Source organism: Saccostrea echinata, unplaced genomic scaffold, assembly GCF_033153115.1.
Source record: "Saccostrea echinata isolate AGI-Se365-2 ecotype Australia unplaced genomic scaffold, CSIRO_AGI_Sech_v1 ptg000027l, whole genome shotgun sequence".
Taxonomy (NCBI): domain Eukaryota; kingdom Metazoa; phylum Mollusca; class Bivalvia; order Ostreida; family Ostreidae; genus Saccostrea; species Saccostrea echinata.
The window spans coordinates 7132442-7148827 of NW_026889776.1; the positions used below are offsets into that span (position 1 = coordinate 7132442).

General features: G+C 34.2%; 1 protein-coding gene across 2 annotated transcripts in view; it reads right to left on the reverse strand.

The window, feature by feature from the left end:
• Positions 1-16386, reverse strand: part of LOC133193467 (CUGBP Elav-like family member 3-B) — a 50286-nt gene that overhangs the window by 28730 nt on the left and 5170 nt on the right. For both annotated transcript variants that reach the window (XM_061329421.1, XM_061329422.1), the window contains exon 2: positions 5577-5659. In XM_061329421.1, coding sequence (XP_061185405.1) covers positions 5577-5659 — 83 coding nt within the window. The remainder of the gene's footprint in view (positions 1-5576; positions 5660-16386) is intronic.

Consider the following 16386-nt stretch of genomic DNA (forward strand, 5'->3'; position numbering starts at 1 on the left):
TCTTTTTTGTACGTATGCATATAATAAAATAATCAAAGATTAATAAAGTTCAATCATGATTTTACACAATTCATAACTGTTTAAGATTTTCACAGGGTTATGTTCAACCTTAAACAGTAAACTGACATACACCTATCCAGCCTTATTATTCTTGAGTACTGTAGTTCTAAGCTTTGTTCTTCTTCAACTGCTTTTTACAGACATTAGCCATACCATATGTAAAAAAAAAAAAACAAACAAAAAACAATAATGTTTGTATGCAAAAAAGAGAACATTCTGTTAACCATTCTGTACAGAAAACCTTAATAATAACTGGTATAAAAAGTTAAGGGTCAGTTTCATGTAATTTTTGGTTCGTTTTGTCGATTTTTTGAAGATTAATTGAAAATCTTGAAAAATTGTTAAGTCGTACGAAAATTCGATCACCAGAAAGTTACCTCCCTTGCCTTGAACACCATTTTAACAAAAGAAATAATTGACAATTTTCACATCGTGCTGCCAATCACAAAAGAGAGGAAGTGCATAGTCCGAAAACTGTAAAATACTTCAACTCTGTATATCGTCTTCCAAGGAAGACTGCAATATTTCTGATAAGCAGCAGGCGACAGAACGGGTCAAACCAATTTCAAACATCGCGCAATGTTTTTTTCCGACCGCAAAGTCAAATTTGTTTCATGTACAAGAACACTGAGGATAAACTTTTCTTCGGTCGCAGTCTAAGAGTACCATACAGGTCAATTCCCTGTCAAGGACAAAGGGAGGCAATCTCCCCTCCCGCCTGATCTGCCCTGATACTTTAAAAGGTTTACGACAATATTTCACGTTTCGTAAATTTGAAATATCTTTACAGTTTGGAGACAACTCAATCATCTACCATTCTAGCGAAACGGAAATGTCCAGACAAATAAAATGAATTGTCGTAAAAAGTAGAAGTAAAGCGGAATTAAAATTTCTGGTATATATATATATATATATATAGAGAGAGAGAGAGAGAGAGAGGCGGGGGAAGTCATATTACTTATTAAACATCATGATATATACATGCATTAAATGTATATACGATAAAACTTTCTGGAAACTTAATAATCCATCCTGGAAATAATACCCATCTAAAGTGTAATATTATATAGTTATGACTAAAACCCCTTTAACCACAAGCACTAAGGTAGAAGTTTTACCTGTATCTGCAGTGGCGAGTACAAGGGACGGAGGGAACTTGCAATTCCGTCTTGGGAGCGAACTGAAGTGGCGGATCCAAAAACTGGGGAATGGATCATTACACGACACGCGTGCTTCTGTCGTTTGCCAATGAGCGACGACCTACAACTACCTAGTATTATATACACACCTGACAAAAGGTATGAAATCGTTACCATGGAAACTCTTCATTTGCGATGCTACCTGGAAATCTGTTTTTCTCGGGTAAATGATCTGTTATTGGTTAAAGCAGGGACTTTGAATTAGTGGTGTTAGAATTCCGTGTGTGTCTCATGACGTACGGAGACAGCAGACTAGTAATTATACAGTGGCTGAAATCAGATGCCCTCCGCCCAGTAGAATGTCACTAACTAAACATGACTTTGATTATATACACTATAGGTTCAAGAAACATTGTCGTTAGTTCACTCGTATCCTAGTCAGTTACAAACCACAAAACGATAAACTAAAAAAAAAACCTTGTATCATGTTTAATGTAATTTGTATAAAATTATCATTAACTCACTATGAAAATCACGTTGTTCTATTGATAACGAAAAACCATCCAAGAGAGAGAGAGAGAGGGAGAGTATATAGTCAAACCATGGTAGTAAAAAGCAAATTCATTATGGTGGTTTAGAATTAAATATATTATAAAGCTATGCATAAAATTTAGCCCCATATTTAAGTCTACATGAAAGGTAACAGGAACATATTATTCAGTAGTTCAGTATGCTTTTTTTTTAATTATTACTTCATGTTGTTCACTAACTCTTTTGTATTTTTTTTTCTTTACAATATATCTTATACAGAAATTCTGTGGTAATTTTTAGCATGCTATCTTATTCAGTAATTGTACAGTAAGTTTAAAACATTAAATTTTATAAGAAAATATCTTGTAAATTATGAAGCATGCCTCAGACTTCTTACATTACATACTCTTGTAAATGCTGTAGTAAATGAATTTATTATTAACGATACATTTTGAGTCACAAGTTACAGGAATAAAATACAAAATTCCCAGATTGTATTATAAGAGACTCACATAAATACTCGGAATATCTCGTCATCTTTTGTTTGTATTGGTTCTCTGATTGTATTATAAGAAACTCACATAAACAATCGGAATATCTCGTTATATTTTGTTTGTATATGTATTGATCTTTTTCCTTTATGTCTTTTTTTTAATAAATGTGACATTCTATACAGTAAACTGGTTGATTCTCTTTATTCCGTATGTTAGGTGAGTACGTTTCCGGCGGCGGTGCTCGGTTTATGAATACCGTGGACCTTGTCGCTTGTTTTTGATATGACTCACAATACATAGGAAGTGTGCGGGCAGTGATTTTACAGAAATCGATAGCTTGCATAATTCTATGGTAATGCCAGTCTTTTGTGTTAATTTTAGTAAGTAGAATATGCATATTCATTGAACCTCCAAGAGATAAAACATAATGGTTAAACATGCCTTGTAGAAATAACAGGAACTTTACTGCAGGTTTGAATTTTATCCACATCAATACGACAAGAATACAAATAAAGAATACAGTAAAAAGTATCCTCCAACCTCTATGAAAAGTCTACAATCAAAACGTTCCTATATTATTATTGAAATAGAGAGAGAGAGAGAGAGAGAGTTAGAGAGAGCACACTAAATGCTGTAGTAATACATGTATACTGTATATATGCTAAATATGCATAACAAAAAATATTCCCAGTATTTCGGTAAAAATCACGCACATTCTTAAAAATAATAAATTCAATGTTGGTGGAAAGTGCATGCTCTTTCGGAATTTGTTACCTTATTCCTAAAACGGAATACCAAAACTTTTTGAAAAAAGTATTAATTGATAGAATTACACTCTCTTATACCATAACAAAACACCATCTGACAGATTCTGTGATGTATTTCTGTTTACTTTGGTATATACTATACAAAAGTGAACGACCTTGGGTTTTCTTTATCTCCAGAACTTAATTTAAGCATCTTCCGAAAAATAAGAGGCTGTTAAGTTTTGTCTGAGTTTAATTAAAAGCAAAGCCGATTTTTGATCGATTTCAACTGTCTTCAATTTATTCACTTCTTCTGAAGAAAGGAAGAGTCTAGAGTGCTGATTTTCGCTTCACAACATACCTCTGCTCATGTGATGCTACTCCAAACACCGTTAGCTAATATAAACGATGAGGGAGCGCGCGTGCAATTAATTTAACGCACAATATAAACTTTGACTTCCGTACAACGCGCCGGAGAGTAAACTTCCGCCCTGGATGCTTCTTTCATTAGATGATATACAGGTACAGGTTCTATTGCCTTTATAGGCAATCTTTTAACCACATTTAGATCATCTGTTAAAAGTGTAATTTACAACTATCTGATTCGTGTTAATTTTTCGGGTCAGATTTGTTCCACATTATTTTACAAACCCTGGGGGAATATGTTTACAATGAGGGATAAGAGGTTATATGGGATTTTAAAAGGTTCGAAAAATTAAAAACAGATTCCAGCCATTATTTCTGACATACATGCATTGCTTTCATACAGAATCTGAGAATGTACTGAATACTTAACATACAGTGTTGGAATTCATTTAGAAATCAATTAAAATACAAAGAAAAAAGTTTCTATATGAAAAAAAGCGAATAAATGAATTAAAAAAAAACAAACAAAAACGAAATACGCATCGCACAAATAAAATGGATCTCAAATTAAAGGGCAATAACTCTCGATCTGTGCCATAATTTACTAACAAGCATCAAAGTGGAAGACTTATTACATTAATGTATATCATGACAGCAACTTCTTGTGAAAATAATAACTGTATGAAATTGTATGAAGAATGTTTTTACATTCCTTATCTTTTTAACTATATAAAAAGTACTTAACTTACAATATCAACTGTCCGGCGCTTTTCTCCCAGCATATTTAAAGGTACTTCTTAAATGAACACTTAAAATTGTAACGAAGAGCTCACTAAGTCTTATCTTTGAGAAGATCTATATAAATTATCTACATGTATATAGATTATCTGTATAAATTATCTATATAAATTATCTACATGTATATAAATTATCTGTATAAATTATCTACATAATTACAGTCACTGTGTCTGAATTTACTAATTGAAAGTAGTCGCTTTATCGAAAAGAGAAAGACCAGCTCTATCCCTGAAGACAGGATGCAGATTTGAATAGAAATTATTTGTTTCCCAAGCACCGCGCGTGTTGTGTCAACATAAAATCCACTTAATATCGGTTACGGAGAACGGAAAACAATAGCACATATTCCACTGTAAGCTCGTTTTTCTTGATTAGAGGAAGAGTTATCTCTCTTTTCCCACAATCCATGCATTCGAAGGAGGGGTTGAAGGGTACAAGAGATAAAAAGAAATTTGTCTTACGATTTCAATTTTATCTGCGCTTCTGCTCGTAAAGTGCAGTTACACAAGAAAGGGAAATTTAATTACTTTTTTGATTCATAGTTTGTGGGTGAATCTTACCAGAACTGATAAATACACGACAAGGCATTTCTTCTTCAACAGCTTACAAACGCGCTACACTACAGTGTCCGGGGAGTTGTAAATGAACTCGTGAGTTAAATCTTGCCACAGCTCGATTTTACAATGAACATGCTTTTGGGAAGTAACTTGTCGGTAAAATCGAATTACTGTTGGATTAAAAGGTAATAAAAGTCCAGGCCACAGTCATAAATTCAGTGGATTATCAAGGGAATTTTAAAACATCAAAGAGTTAAAGTAAATGAGGTTTATGAACTAAATATCTTTTTACTACCAGGAAATAATTTACATTGTATATACTGAATCACTCAGTATAGAAAATGGCATACTAGTATTTCAACACTTTCTTTATATAATCTAATTAACAACAATATATGGAGGATTTAGAAGGCACGTTGACCTGTATAACGAGAGAGAGAGAAAGAGAGGGAGAGAGAGATGAAAAATATATAAAAAGAAAAATTTTCAATTACCACTGTGATAAGATGATATAAGAAAGCTTTGTTAGTATTGTACGCCTGTCACCGTCAAAAGAAACCAAAAAGATGTTTATTTAGCGAATACATTTAAATAGAGACAAATATATTTAAAAAAAAATAAATATACATGTAGATAAATGTATTGGTTATATTTAGATGGATATAAATATATAAGAAACACTTAAATAGAGATAAATATATTACACTGTTTAAATACTGATAAATATGTTATATACATTTAAGTAGAGATAATTGCTGTATATTAAATGCATTTAGATAGAGATAGTTATATTATATACATTTCAATACAGATAAATACATAAGATACATTTAGATAGAGATAAGTAAATAAGATATATTTAGAGATAATTATATTACTACTCACCCCTGGTAAGGTTTTCTGTTCGTGTAAAGCCTGCTGGGCTTTGAGGGCGCTCTCTTTGTGACAGTAAGTCAAAAAGGCACATCCTATTAGTTGTTAAGGAAATTAAAATAGATACATTACTTGATAAATCTATTACAAAGAGCGAAATAACAAAACTATACAAGATGGACATGTATTCGTAAAAAGTAAGCTATTGAATAAGAACAGAAATTTCTTATTGTAGCCAAGCTGTAGTGCATGAAACCTGTTTATTTTAACGATAGTTTGTTCCTGGAACGCACATGCAGTATCCTTTATTTGTTGAATTTTTTGAAGCGTGTTTGACTGTCAGGACCTTACTAGTAATCTAAATTTATCAGATAAGCAAGATATTACGGTAAGCACCGTGCCTTGACCCCCTGTTATGCCACGGTTTCTAAGTGGTCTGCTGTACGCGTTGGAATACAATTTCGATTCAGACCTCTCGCAAAAAAAGTGATGTACAAATATACTCTAAAACACAGACACATGTCAGATATTACTGGAGTTGTAATAAAGAACAAAACTGAAAAATAATGAAATAATCGAGTTAACATGAAAGTTTGGGATTGTTAAAGCTTTTTACTGCAATCTTAGCCGGTCATAAATCGTCACAATCGATGCCTCCTCGCCTGCTTTTAAGCAAACTCCATTTCCTCGTCGTGATACGCTGTTTACGATATTGACAGGCAAAAAGCTTTAGCTAAAAGTTAACATAGGACTTTACATTGTCAGCAGAAAAGAATCCTCCCTAGTCATCTAAAATACAGTTTGTGAGAAAACGTATAATATATATATATTGAATACATTGCTGACATAATTTCTATCTACAACAGTTATGATTCAGATACTTCAAGATATAAATATGTAAAAGGGTTATAAGTGATTGTTTTTCTTGTAAAAAATAAAATATAATCAAATCTAAAATCTATCTGCTCACAGGAGAATTTATCGTATCATAACGAAATTAATTGTCAGGTGAAAATTCCGAGATCCGCCCTCCACAACTTGCCAACACGAACGACTGTTTACCAAGCAATGTGTGCAAACTTCCAGCAGTAACCGGCCATCTGTTATGTTTTTAGGGGTATTTTCACACAAAAAGCTTACAGCTATAGCAAGTTGCACTGACTTCTAATTATTGCTGCATTCAGTGGGGTAAAGTAAGGAATTCTAAATTTATTTTAGGAAACCTAAAAAAATGTTTCTTGCTTTGTCGATGGCGGCTTGACATTTGCCCCAAAACATGGTAGTAGGTAGCCATAATATATTATACTCCACTTTTGACTTCTACATGTAAGCGCTCTCGACTCTACTTTAGCTTTCTCTTGCATGGTTTAATGTCCAAATTGCAGTGAAAAAGAAACCAAGATTTTCCATTTATTTTTAGACTAAATTACCCTCAATGCACTGCACACTATGCAGAGTGATTTCCATTTTCATTTAGAATTGAGGAAACTGAAATATAATGAAATACACTTTTTGTTACCACTTAAGTATTCTGATATACTAGACCAAGATAAAGTAAATGAATACTTTATTTGCATGTGTTTTCCCCATTTACGTAATTTAAGCAGCGTGGTTTTTGGACTTTTTCCCTGGTGAAGAATGCCATAAATTTTCACCTTTATACGATATAATTTTCCCAAAGTCCAAAACATGAAATGTTAAGATTTTTCATTAGTGTGTAGGGGGTCCTTAAATAATGAGGTAAATGGACCATTTCTCGAGTATGAAATTGGCTAGTATGTAGTATACTCTTTCCTTTAAACACTGGAGTTTTGAACACTAATTTCAACAGTTTTACCATGCCGTGTCGCTGTATCATATGCATTGAGATCGAATACTTTAGTCATTTCTTAATGTTTGTATACACTTACGTATATCCTTTTACTAAACATCACTAATATACTTGCAGGTTATATATTTGAAGACACTTTGTTTCGCCAATAAGACAAGGTAGTCCTCTGTCTGGACAAGACGGAGAGCTAGCTACTTCGGTCCCGTCATAGATTACTTCTCCATCATAAACGCCTTCTGTCGATAGTCCAGCTTAGTCAAGGGCTGTATTTACCAAGACTTGTGATTTCCAGGGCATCTCTTCTAAATTTTCTTTGTTTCAAGAGCGCAAGGGTTATCGATTGGGGACATCTGGTCCCGTATATTGATGTCGACCAGATAAGGTGCTTTGACAAATTATATAAAGAAACCTGTTAAACTTTAAATATTTATAGATGCCACAAAACTTCTTTAAGACGAGAAAAATAACTGAACTTTCAATTTCCAATTTTTTAATGGGTTTAATATTGATTGACTTATTTGCTAAATATAACACCTGTGCAAAGTAATCAGTGTAAAATATTTTGTGTTTGCGTATGCATGATGTTCGTATAATCAACTTGAAATTTTCTAAAAGCTATGTCTCTGACTTGTCCATGACTTTGACGTATTAAGTTGAATTAAATGTCTGTGATAAATATGATAATCACGTGGTATTGTGTTCTTTTCAAAAGAAACCGGAACCAGGGTGTTGCTGATGTTGGAGACACACCACAGCTAAAACCAGGAAGCGTTCAGAACAAGTCGACGGATTGGAAGCAAACGATTAGTTAAACAGATTACTGTAATACGCAAAAAACAGAGTCTATTCATGACTGCAGAATCGTGCATCACATAATATTATTTCTAAAGGTTTTAATAATTCATAGCAAGTCATATTGAATAAATGACATTTATTTTAGTCTACCATTCATATTCAGTTCATTGAATAAACAAAATCTAAAGAAAATTTATTGAATTGGCCTAAGTCTGCGAGTTCTTGATTAACTATCTCTAGGTCAAGTACACGCTTTGATCCTCCAGGAATTTTGTCAATTTCAAAACTTCTGCTTGGATTCATTATGTCAGTTTCATCTGGTACCAGGGGTTGACGCGTGTCAATATCTCGGAGTGACACTGCTATGTGATGTCTTAATCTGTCGATGACGTCATAAACGTCAATTACCGGAATTGGCAATGGACATTCTGTTAGAGACAGGATTTAAGTATTTTCCATATAATTAGGAGAACCAAGACTTGCGCTAAGATATATCATGGCTCTATGACAAAAGTCATGTATATCCTGGGTTTAGTCCCCCAAAGAGAAGTTTTACGTAAACATATATATAACAATTAACAGTATTGATTTTCACACATCAGTATTTTTAACTTATCTAAACCCGAATGAACGTCATAGTTAAAAAGGTATTTCTTTAACTCAGGTGTGTGTTATTTTTACGTTCGAACAGTACAGAAAGGTACACTACACAAAGGTCAAAAACCCCATGAAAAAATGTTCTTTCTATCTTCCATAACTGATCTTGAATATGTGTATATTGTATCAAAAGTAAGTGTCAAAGGATGTCTATTTGTTTTGTGACCTCTTTACTGGATATACCAGCACTCTTTAGAGATACTTTACACCAAATGATTTGAAATTTTCTCTCATGCGTTTTTTAAAACTTTTTCCAAATGGAAATCAAAAGAAAATTATCCCACTAAATGTCTGACTAACAAATATGAAAAAAAATCTTTTAGCGGACATAATCAGTTTTCAACATGTAATTGTGTTTAAAACAATAAATAACAAAAATACCCATCGATATTAGCCTGCACAAGAGTTATTGCCCTTATAACCCTCCAGCTGATAACCTTGGATCCGCCTATTTTAAAAGTTTGATAAATTATTGATCTCGGAGCCAGTTACTTGTCACTGAAGATGAGGATTATTAGCAAAAAAAGAAACATGAGAAGCAAAATATACCCACGAGAAAAGGGAGATCTTTTGATGTTACATCATGCAGCAGATGGCCCTACGAGTAAATGGGTTTTTGGTTGTACACCAAAATAAAGAAAATATTGACAACTTGACAAGTCCGTAAAAACGATAGCACCATTTTTGAGGTCTGTTTGATTGCGAATGCTCAGTAAATGTGTGCGTTCTGGCAAATGACCGGCGAAATTGAATTTGTAACCATTATAAAAATGATTCGGCAATATAGATCTCGGAAATCTTGTACTGCGGTTATCTTTACCACGGAACAACTTCACACAGTTGAGTAAAGTGATCTACCGATATTGCAATACCATGTAACAATGCGGGCAGCAAGTGACCTTTTTTTTCTATTTCTCTCTTTAATTAGCTTTCTATGATCAATTACCACAGTAAACAAGAGGACCATGGTCTTGACTGTTACCTGAGTACGAGTTCCTCAGGCTATGAACGATCTCAAACAACAGGCACGTAGCAACAGGGCAGGGAGCCGGGGGGGGGGGGGCTGGCCCCCCACTTTTTTCCAAAGATTTCATTACTATTTGAAATGTTAATTGAAAGGCCGCCCCCCCCCCCCCCCCCACTTTTTGTTGTAGAATAGTCAAATAAGGATTTTGTAGTAGTGTATGAATAAATTTTAAAATTTGGTAAAAGAAGTTGGAACCTACCCCCACGAAATAGGATTTGTCGAGTTCGGACAATTTTCAATTTTCCTTTTTTTTCCCCTTGTCAAGTTTTTTTTTCAGGTAAGTTGAAATTTTTTTCTCTGACTTCCCCCCCCCCCCCACTTTCAAAAACGATGCTACGTCCCTGAACAAGATGTGTTTGTGAAACACTGATGCCCCCGCATGTCAACTTAGCGAAGGTTGAACTTTCTCAAATACAGATTAAATATGTTGGTATCCAAAGTAAGGTCTTGTTTCGAGGAATATACCTGTGAAATATGGAAGCGCTAACACCAACTGCTTAAAGATACGGAAAAGATTAAAGTTTTTTAAAAGTACTAGTAAGTCAAACATCAAGGTCAAGGTAGTTTGGTCAAAGTTATTGGTGTCCAAAGTAAGGTCTTGTCACAAGAAATACATATGTGAAGTATGAAACCTTTAGCACCAAGTGTTCAAAAGTTAGGGCCAAGGTTAAAGTTGGGTAAAATTTTGCAAAAATAGGTCAAACGTCAAGGTCAAATATGATGGTAGCCAAGGAAAGGTCTTGTCACAAGGAATACACATGTGAAATATGAAAGCCATAGCTTCAACCAATCAAAAGTCATAAGTAAGGTTGAAGTTTTTGCGAACAAATAGACAGACAGACAGACGGACAGGGCAATAACTATATGCCCCAAAATCTTCAATTACGGGGGCATAAAAACCTACAAACAACACAACCTGTGAACAGAGCATAAAACAAGGACACTGAAATTTCCAAAGGTGGGATCAGGTGTTTAGGAGGAGTCAGCATCCCCTGCCGACCGGTCACAACCGCCGTAAGTTCTATGTATTGATCAGGTAGACGGAATAATCCATAGTCAAATGTTGTACATCAATAAAGGCCTAACAATTTGTATGAAATATTTTCAATCAAAATACTACCCAATAATAGATTGTATTTGCTAATAAGGTTATTATATCGACCATAGAATATAGGAAATGCTGACTTTAAAAGAGGTTGTGAAATCCTTGTTACAATAACTTATTTGTCAGTAGCCTGTCTCGGTTTAAAAATTGATTGTATTCAGAGCATGCTATTTAGTATCGAATAAGTTGGGAGACATAAGTACCATATACAGGTGATAGTGGAATAAATAAGGAAAGTTGGGGAAAGAAAAGCTGAAAAGCTGTCTCGTTTGTTATACAGATTAGTTGTTAGTTGGCCTTTATCGTCTCTAGTCAGTAAAACATCCAAATGTGAAATAGATGTGGCAGATTCTATGGTGTCTTTTATGTGGGATTTATAGGATATACTAGTATCGAGTCGAACATGTGAATGGCCTTATCTATTGTTAATTGATAATATTAAGTCGTCGATATATCTGAATGTCCAACTAAGATCCACCCCGGGGCATGATTCCTGAATCTGGGAGACATAAAGTTTATACTTTTCGGTAGAAGGCTAGCTGATATTACAATCATGTAAACAATTTATATGCTAGATTCCCATTACTATGAGGATTTTTAAACGTACATCATCTTGCGGCCCTGCAACCATGAGTATGAACAACTTAGCCGCACCCTGGGACGTGAACCATGAGACCAGGGGTTCATAATTTTTTACAATTTGGGTAGAGGTTAATTGTTAAATCAACAATAATCACGAAGACAGATTGTCTGCTAAAGACTCATAAATAGAGGGGATTTTCAGAGTATTGTTTTTTTAAATTCAAGGAGTGCTTTAATAAACACGCACACGGTTTCATGCTAGATGATCAGGAGTAAAAAAGAGGTTTTTAAAAATTGCATGAATGAAGATTTTGACCCCATTCTCAGGCCCGAGAGGGACCAGGACCCGGAAAATCGAAAATGTATGCTTCCGTTGTGTCTATAGATGTTAAAAACATTTTGTTGAACTTGGTACAGGCATTTCAGAGAAGGTGTTTATGAATGACACACAGCGCACGACGGAGGAGAACAGAAAGCAATAGGTTACTTGAGTGACTTAGGTTACATGTACCTGCATACAAGCCTTTTTAAAAAATATATTGCTCCGCTGATATGTTGGTTATAAACGTAGTCTAAAAATAATATTCTAATGCTATGCTCTTCATTGCAGTGTGATTATTTATAGCGAACACAATATATGATTGTGATAAAATCGAATCATTAGCTGCAATGAACTGTGTTTAAATTTGAATGTTCATCACAATTATATCATCATTAAAAGCCCTTAACTGATGGCGAATAACTGGATTCGCCACATTATGTCGAAAAAAAGGAATGCATAACTTCGATCTCTCTCTCTCTCTCTCTCTCTCTCTCTCTGAGAGTATACAATAACGTAACAATAACTTGGTTGTCTGCAGCAGGAGAACATTCTCCGATGGTCAGTGTCCCAATATGCCCCACTCAATAACTGTAAACCCTTCCACTCATTAACTGTACCCCCTTCCACTCAATAACTTCACTTTCTTCCACTAATTAACTGTACCCCTTCCACTCAATAACTGTACCCCCTTTAACTCAATAAACGTACTCCTTTTTACTCAATAACTGTACCCCCTTCCACTCAATAACTGTACTCCCTTCCACTAATTAACTGTACCCCCTTCCACTCAATAACTGTACCCCCTTCAACTCAATAAATGTACTCCTTTCTACTTAATAACTATACCCCCTTCCACTCAATAACTGTACCCCCTTCAACTCAATAAATGTACTCCCTTCCACTCAATAACTGTATCCCCTTCCACTCAATATTTGGACCCCTTCACCTCAATAAATGTACTCATTTATACTCAATAACTGTACCCCCTTCCACTCAATAAATGTGCTCCCTTCCACTGAATAACTGTATCCCCTTCCACTCATTAACTGTACCCCCTTCAACTCAATAACTTTACTTCCTTCCACTCAATAACTATACTCCCTTCCACTCAATAACTGTACCCCCTTCCTCTCAATAACTGTACCCTCTTCTATTCAATAATTGTACCCCTTTTCACTTAAAAATTGTACCTTCTTCCACTCAATACCTATATCCCCTTACTCAATAACTGTACCGGTTTTTACTCAATAAAGATACTCCCTTCCACTCAATAACTGTACTTCCTTCTACTCAATTCCTGTACTCTCTTCCACTTAATCACTGTACTCCCTTCTACTCAATAACTATACTCCCTTACAGGGTCGTTTGTTCTTGTGACTTCCAATATTAAGCACACACATGTCCACATCATATGGTTTACAATTGATGCCATCAATTCTCAAGATTAACAGAGATAATTTCTTATTGATATATATTTTTAATTTTATATCCGCGAAGAAGTTCTCACAAATCATTTCTCAGGATGGGAATTGACATTTATTAGTTTCGTTTTCTTTGATGATTAGAAATAGATATCACGTGACTCTGTATGTTTGCGTGCTGATGTAGGAGTAATTGGTCCTAAGGTTTGTGAACTGCCAGTGAATGAGTGAGCAATCCTATGTCTTGAACGGAAGCTTTAACGTAGGTCGCGGGTTTGCAGGCCATTTAAAAGTGTCCGAAAACATACCGTGAAAATCAGTTATATGAATTCTATACCTTCGTTTTACATTCTCTGAAAATTTTATAAAATTCGTCTGCACCGTTTTTGTGTAATGAAATCTTAAACATGCCATTGTTGTCGTAACATTTTTGACGGTATTCTATTGAATTATATAAGAAAAACGTCGTTTTCGGCTCTTTTTGACGCAAGATTTTGTTTAAAAATATATCAATAACTTTTAAATGGTGCAGACGAAATTGTTTCCCCTTTGGTATTTTAACAAAGAATTGATTTGAAATAAATTAATGTGATAAAATTAATATGTCTTCGGGTTAGTTTTCGCGTTATTTAATGTGGATAATTGCTTTTATATCGCAAAATGTAACATTTTTAAGAACGACGTCATAAAATATCGCAACGTCATGCTTGACGTCGTGAATATCTATCCGGTATTCAGTGCAGAAAAATAAGATAAAATAATTTTTATAAAAAAGAAATTCACGTCTGTCTGCTTTCAAGTGACCCGTGAATCGTATCATAATAATTCAATATTAATGGAATGATTATTAGACATGTTTCTCTTCAGATTAGGTTTTTTGTACGTCTTATATTAGTGAATTCTCGCAAGGGACGTAAAACAACAGAAGATTAGACGTATCCTTACATTTGTCTGTGTATTTTTCTTTTCCAGCGTGCTGGAAGAAAACGGTATCATTCAAGTAACTATATAAAATGTTTTTATTTAGACCAGCAAGGCTTTCAAATCTACGAATTTCTGCCAAATATCGTCCGGCTAAGTACAATATATTTTCAGTATATATTTAAACAAAATATTTATTTTACATACCACATTTTCAGAGGGGTAAACGGGACAAGAATTTAAAATTAATTTTATCTGACGTAATCAACAGCCAGTTTTTATTATTATTATTATTTTTTTTTTTAGAACTTTAATTCTACTAGTTTGACATGGAAAGCAGAGTGAATAAAATCTGTAGGTAACAGCATTGCAAGCTGTTGCTTAGGGGACGAACATATCATTCGAGGATGGGGTGGGGGTGGGGGGGGGGGCTTGCAGATTATGGAAATAAATAAGCTGTCATCGGAAATGTTGAAAATAAATAATCTGTCCTCGACTGGGCAAGAAAAAAAATTATAGCAACCCCCCCCCCCCATGGGAGTTTTGAACTTTGATGTTTTTCTTTCTTTCTTTCTTTTTTTCTTTTTGCTTGTCAGACTTTTTTCAGTGAAGAAGAAATAAATAATCTGTCCTTGTTTTTTTTTTTCTTTTGGGAAATAGATAATCTGTCCTTTACCGACATGAAAATAAACTGTCAATCTGTCTCGGTAAAATTTGACACCCCCTCTCCCTCAGAATCAAATAGTTGTCCCCTAACAGGAGGTCAGTGTCGCTAAAAATTGTCTATATGTTTCATCGTACCTTAGCAGTATTTAATTTGTGATAAATCTGTAGATCTATATATATAATTTAAATATGTCCTTTTTAAAAATAAAGTTTAATCTCTTGATGTAACAGATGTATTTGTATTTTTTTTAAATAATGCATTCTTTATTTAAAAAGAAAAAAACCCTGTTAATTCAAATACGATCAAGGGAAAAAAAAAGGTCAGTTGAACCTTGTGTCCATATCCGTACCAAGTGAAAACAAATCAATCGCAATTTCTCGGGCCTTTCCGACAAGCCGAAAAACAACCACTTTTTTTTCCAAGCTTGCAGGAAAGGCCCGAGAAGATGCGATTGATAACAAATAATTAAACGTTTTTCAATACTTTCAGTGTCGATCATTCAAATCGTAATAAGCCTTCTTCACTAAATTACCAATTCCAACAAAAGTTATATCTGAGTATTGTATCGACTATACAAATCGTAAAAAGCCTTCATTATTTGTGATAAGTTGTTGCTTAAATAATGTAACACTAAACTACCAATTCCAAGAAAAGGTATAGCTAAATTATGATATACTGAAGAATTTAATAAAACAAAAATCATCGCAGATTTCTTTTTCATTGTGACGTCATAATCAGATGTGCACAAGAAAGTCGCCCAAATTATATAAATTGCGTACCCAGTTTTAACGACGTCAGCAAGCCCGCGACCTACGTTAAGTCACTTGCAGCAAACTGAAATACTGGGATTTTTTTATCTTCCGCTGCATATACAGTATACAGAAGGTACATTACACCTACGAGAAACTTGTTACTTTTCGAATGGTCAAATGCTCTTTTGCGTTGATAGTGTTTTGCAGTTTTACAAACCGCCTGCTCTTGATATGGCCAAAAGAAATACATGAACTATATCTAAAAAATACTTTGAGATTTTGCAATGAAATTTTACATCACAACTTCCCATGGCCTTAAAAAAACTCAAAAGGTCCAAAGGTCAAGGTCAGAAATATATATATATTGCATATATAGTTTTCATATAATAATATTAGTTTTTTGTAAGCTTTTGGAATGGAACTTTTGCTCATAAATTTCTTTAACTTTAAAAAGACTCCTATTTACTTTAAGGCCAGAAGCTGAAAAGTTAAGTTGACCCTTTTTCTTTCTCTATCTGCAAAATTTTTCCAGGTCTTCCACCCTTTTCTTTTCTCCTTAAGCAGGGGACACAGATTCTCTTATTCGATATTTCGTCCACAAAATAATAATGTGCACTCTATAAAACGTGATACTGTTTCCACAACACACATGTAGTGAATATGCACTCTATAAAACATGATATTGTGTGCACAACCTGGTACATGTATATGTGTACTCTACAGAACGTGATATTAAGTCCTC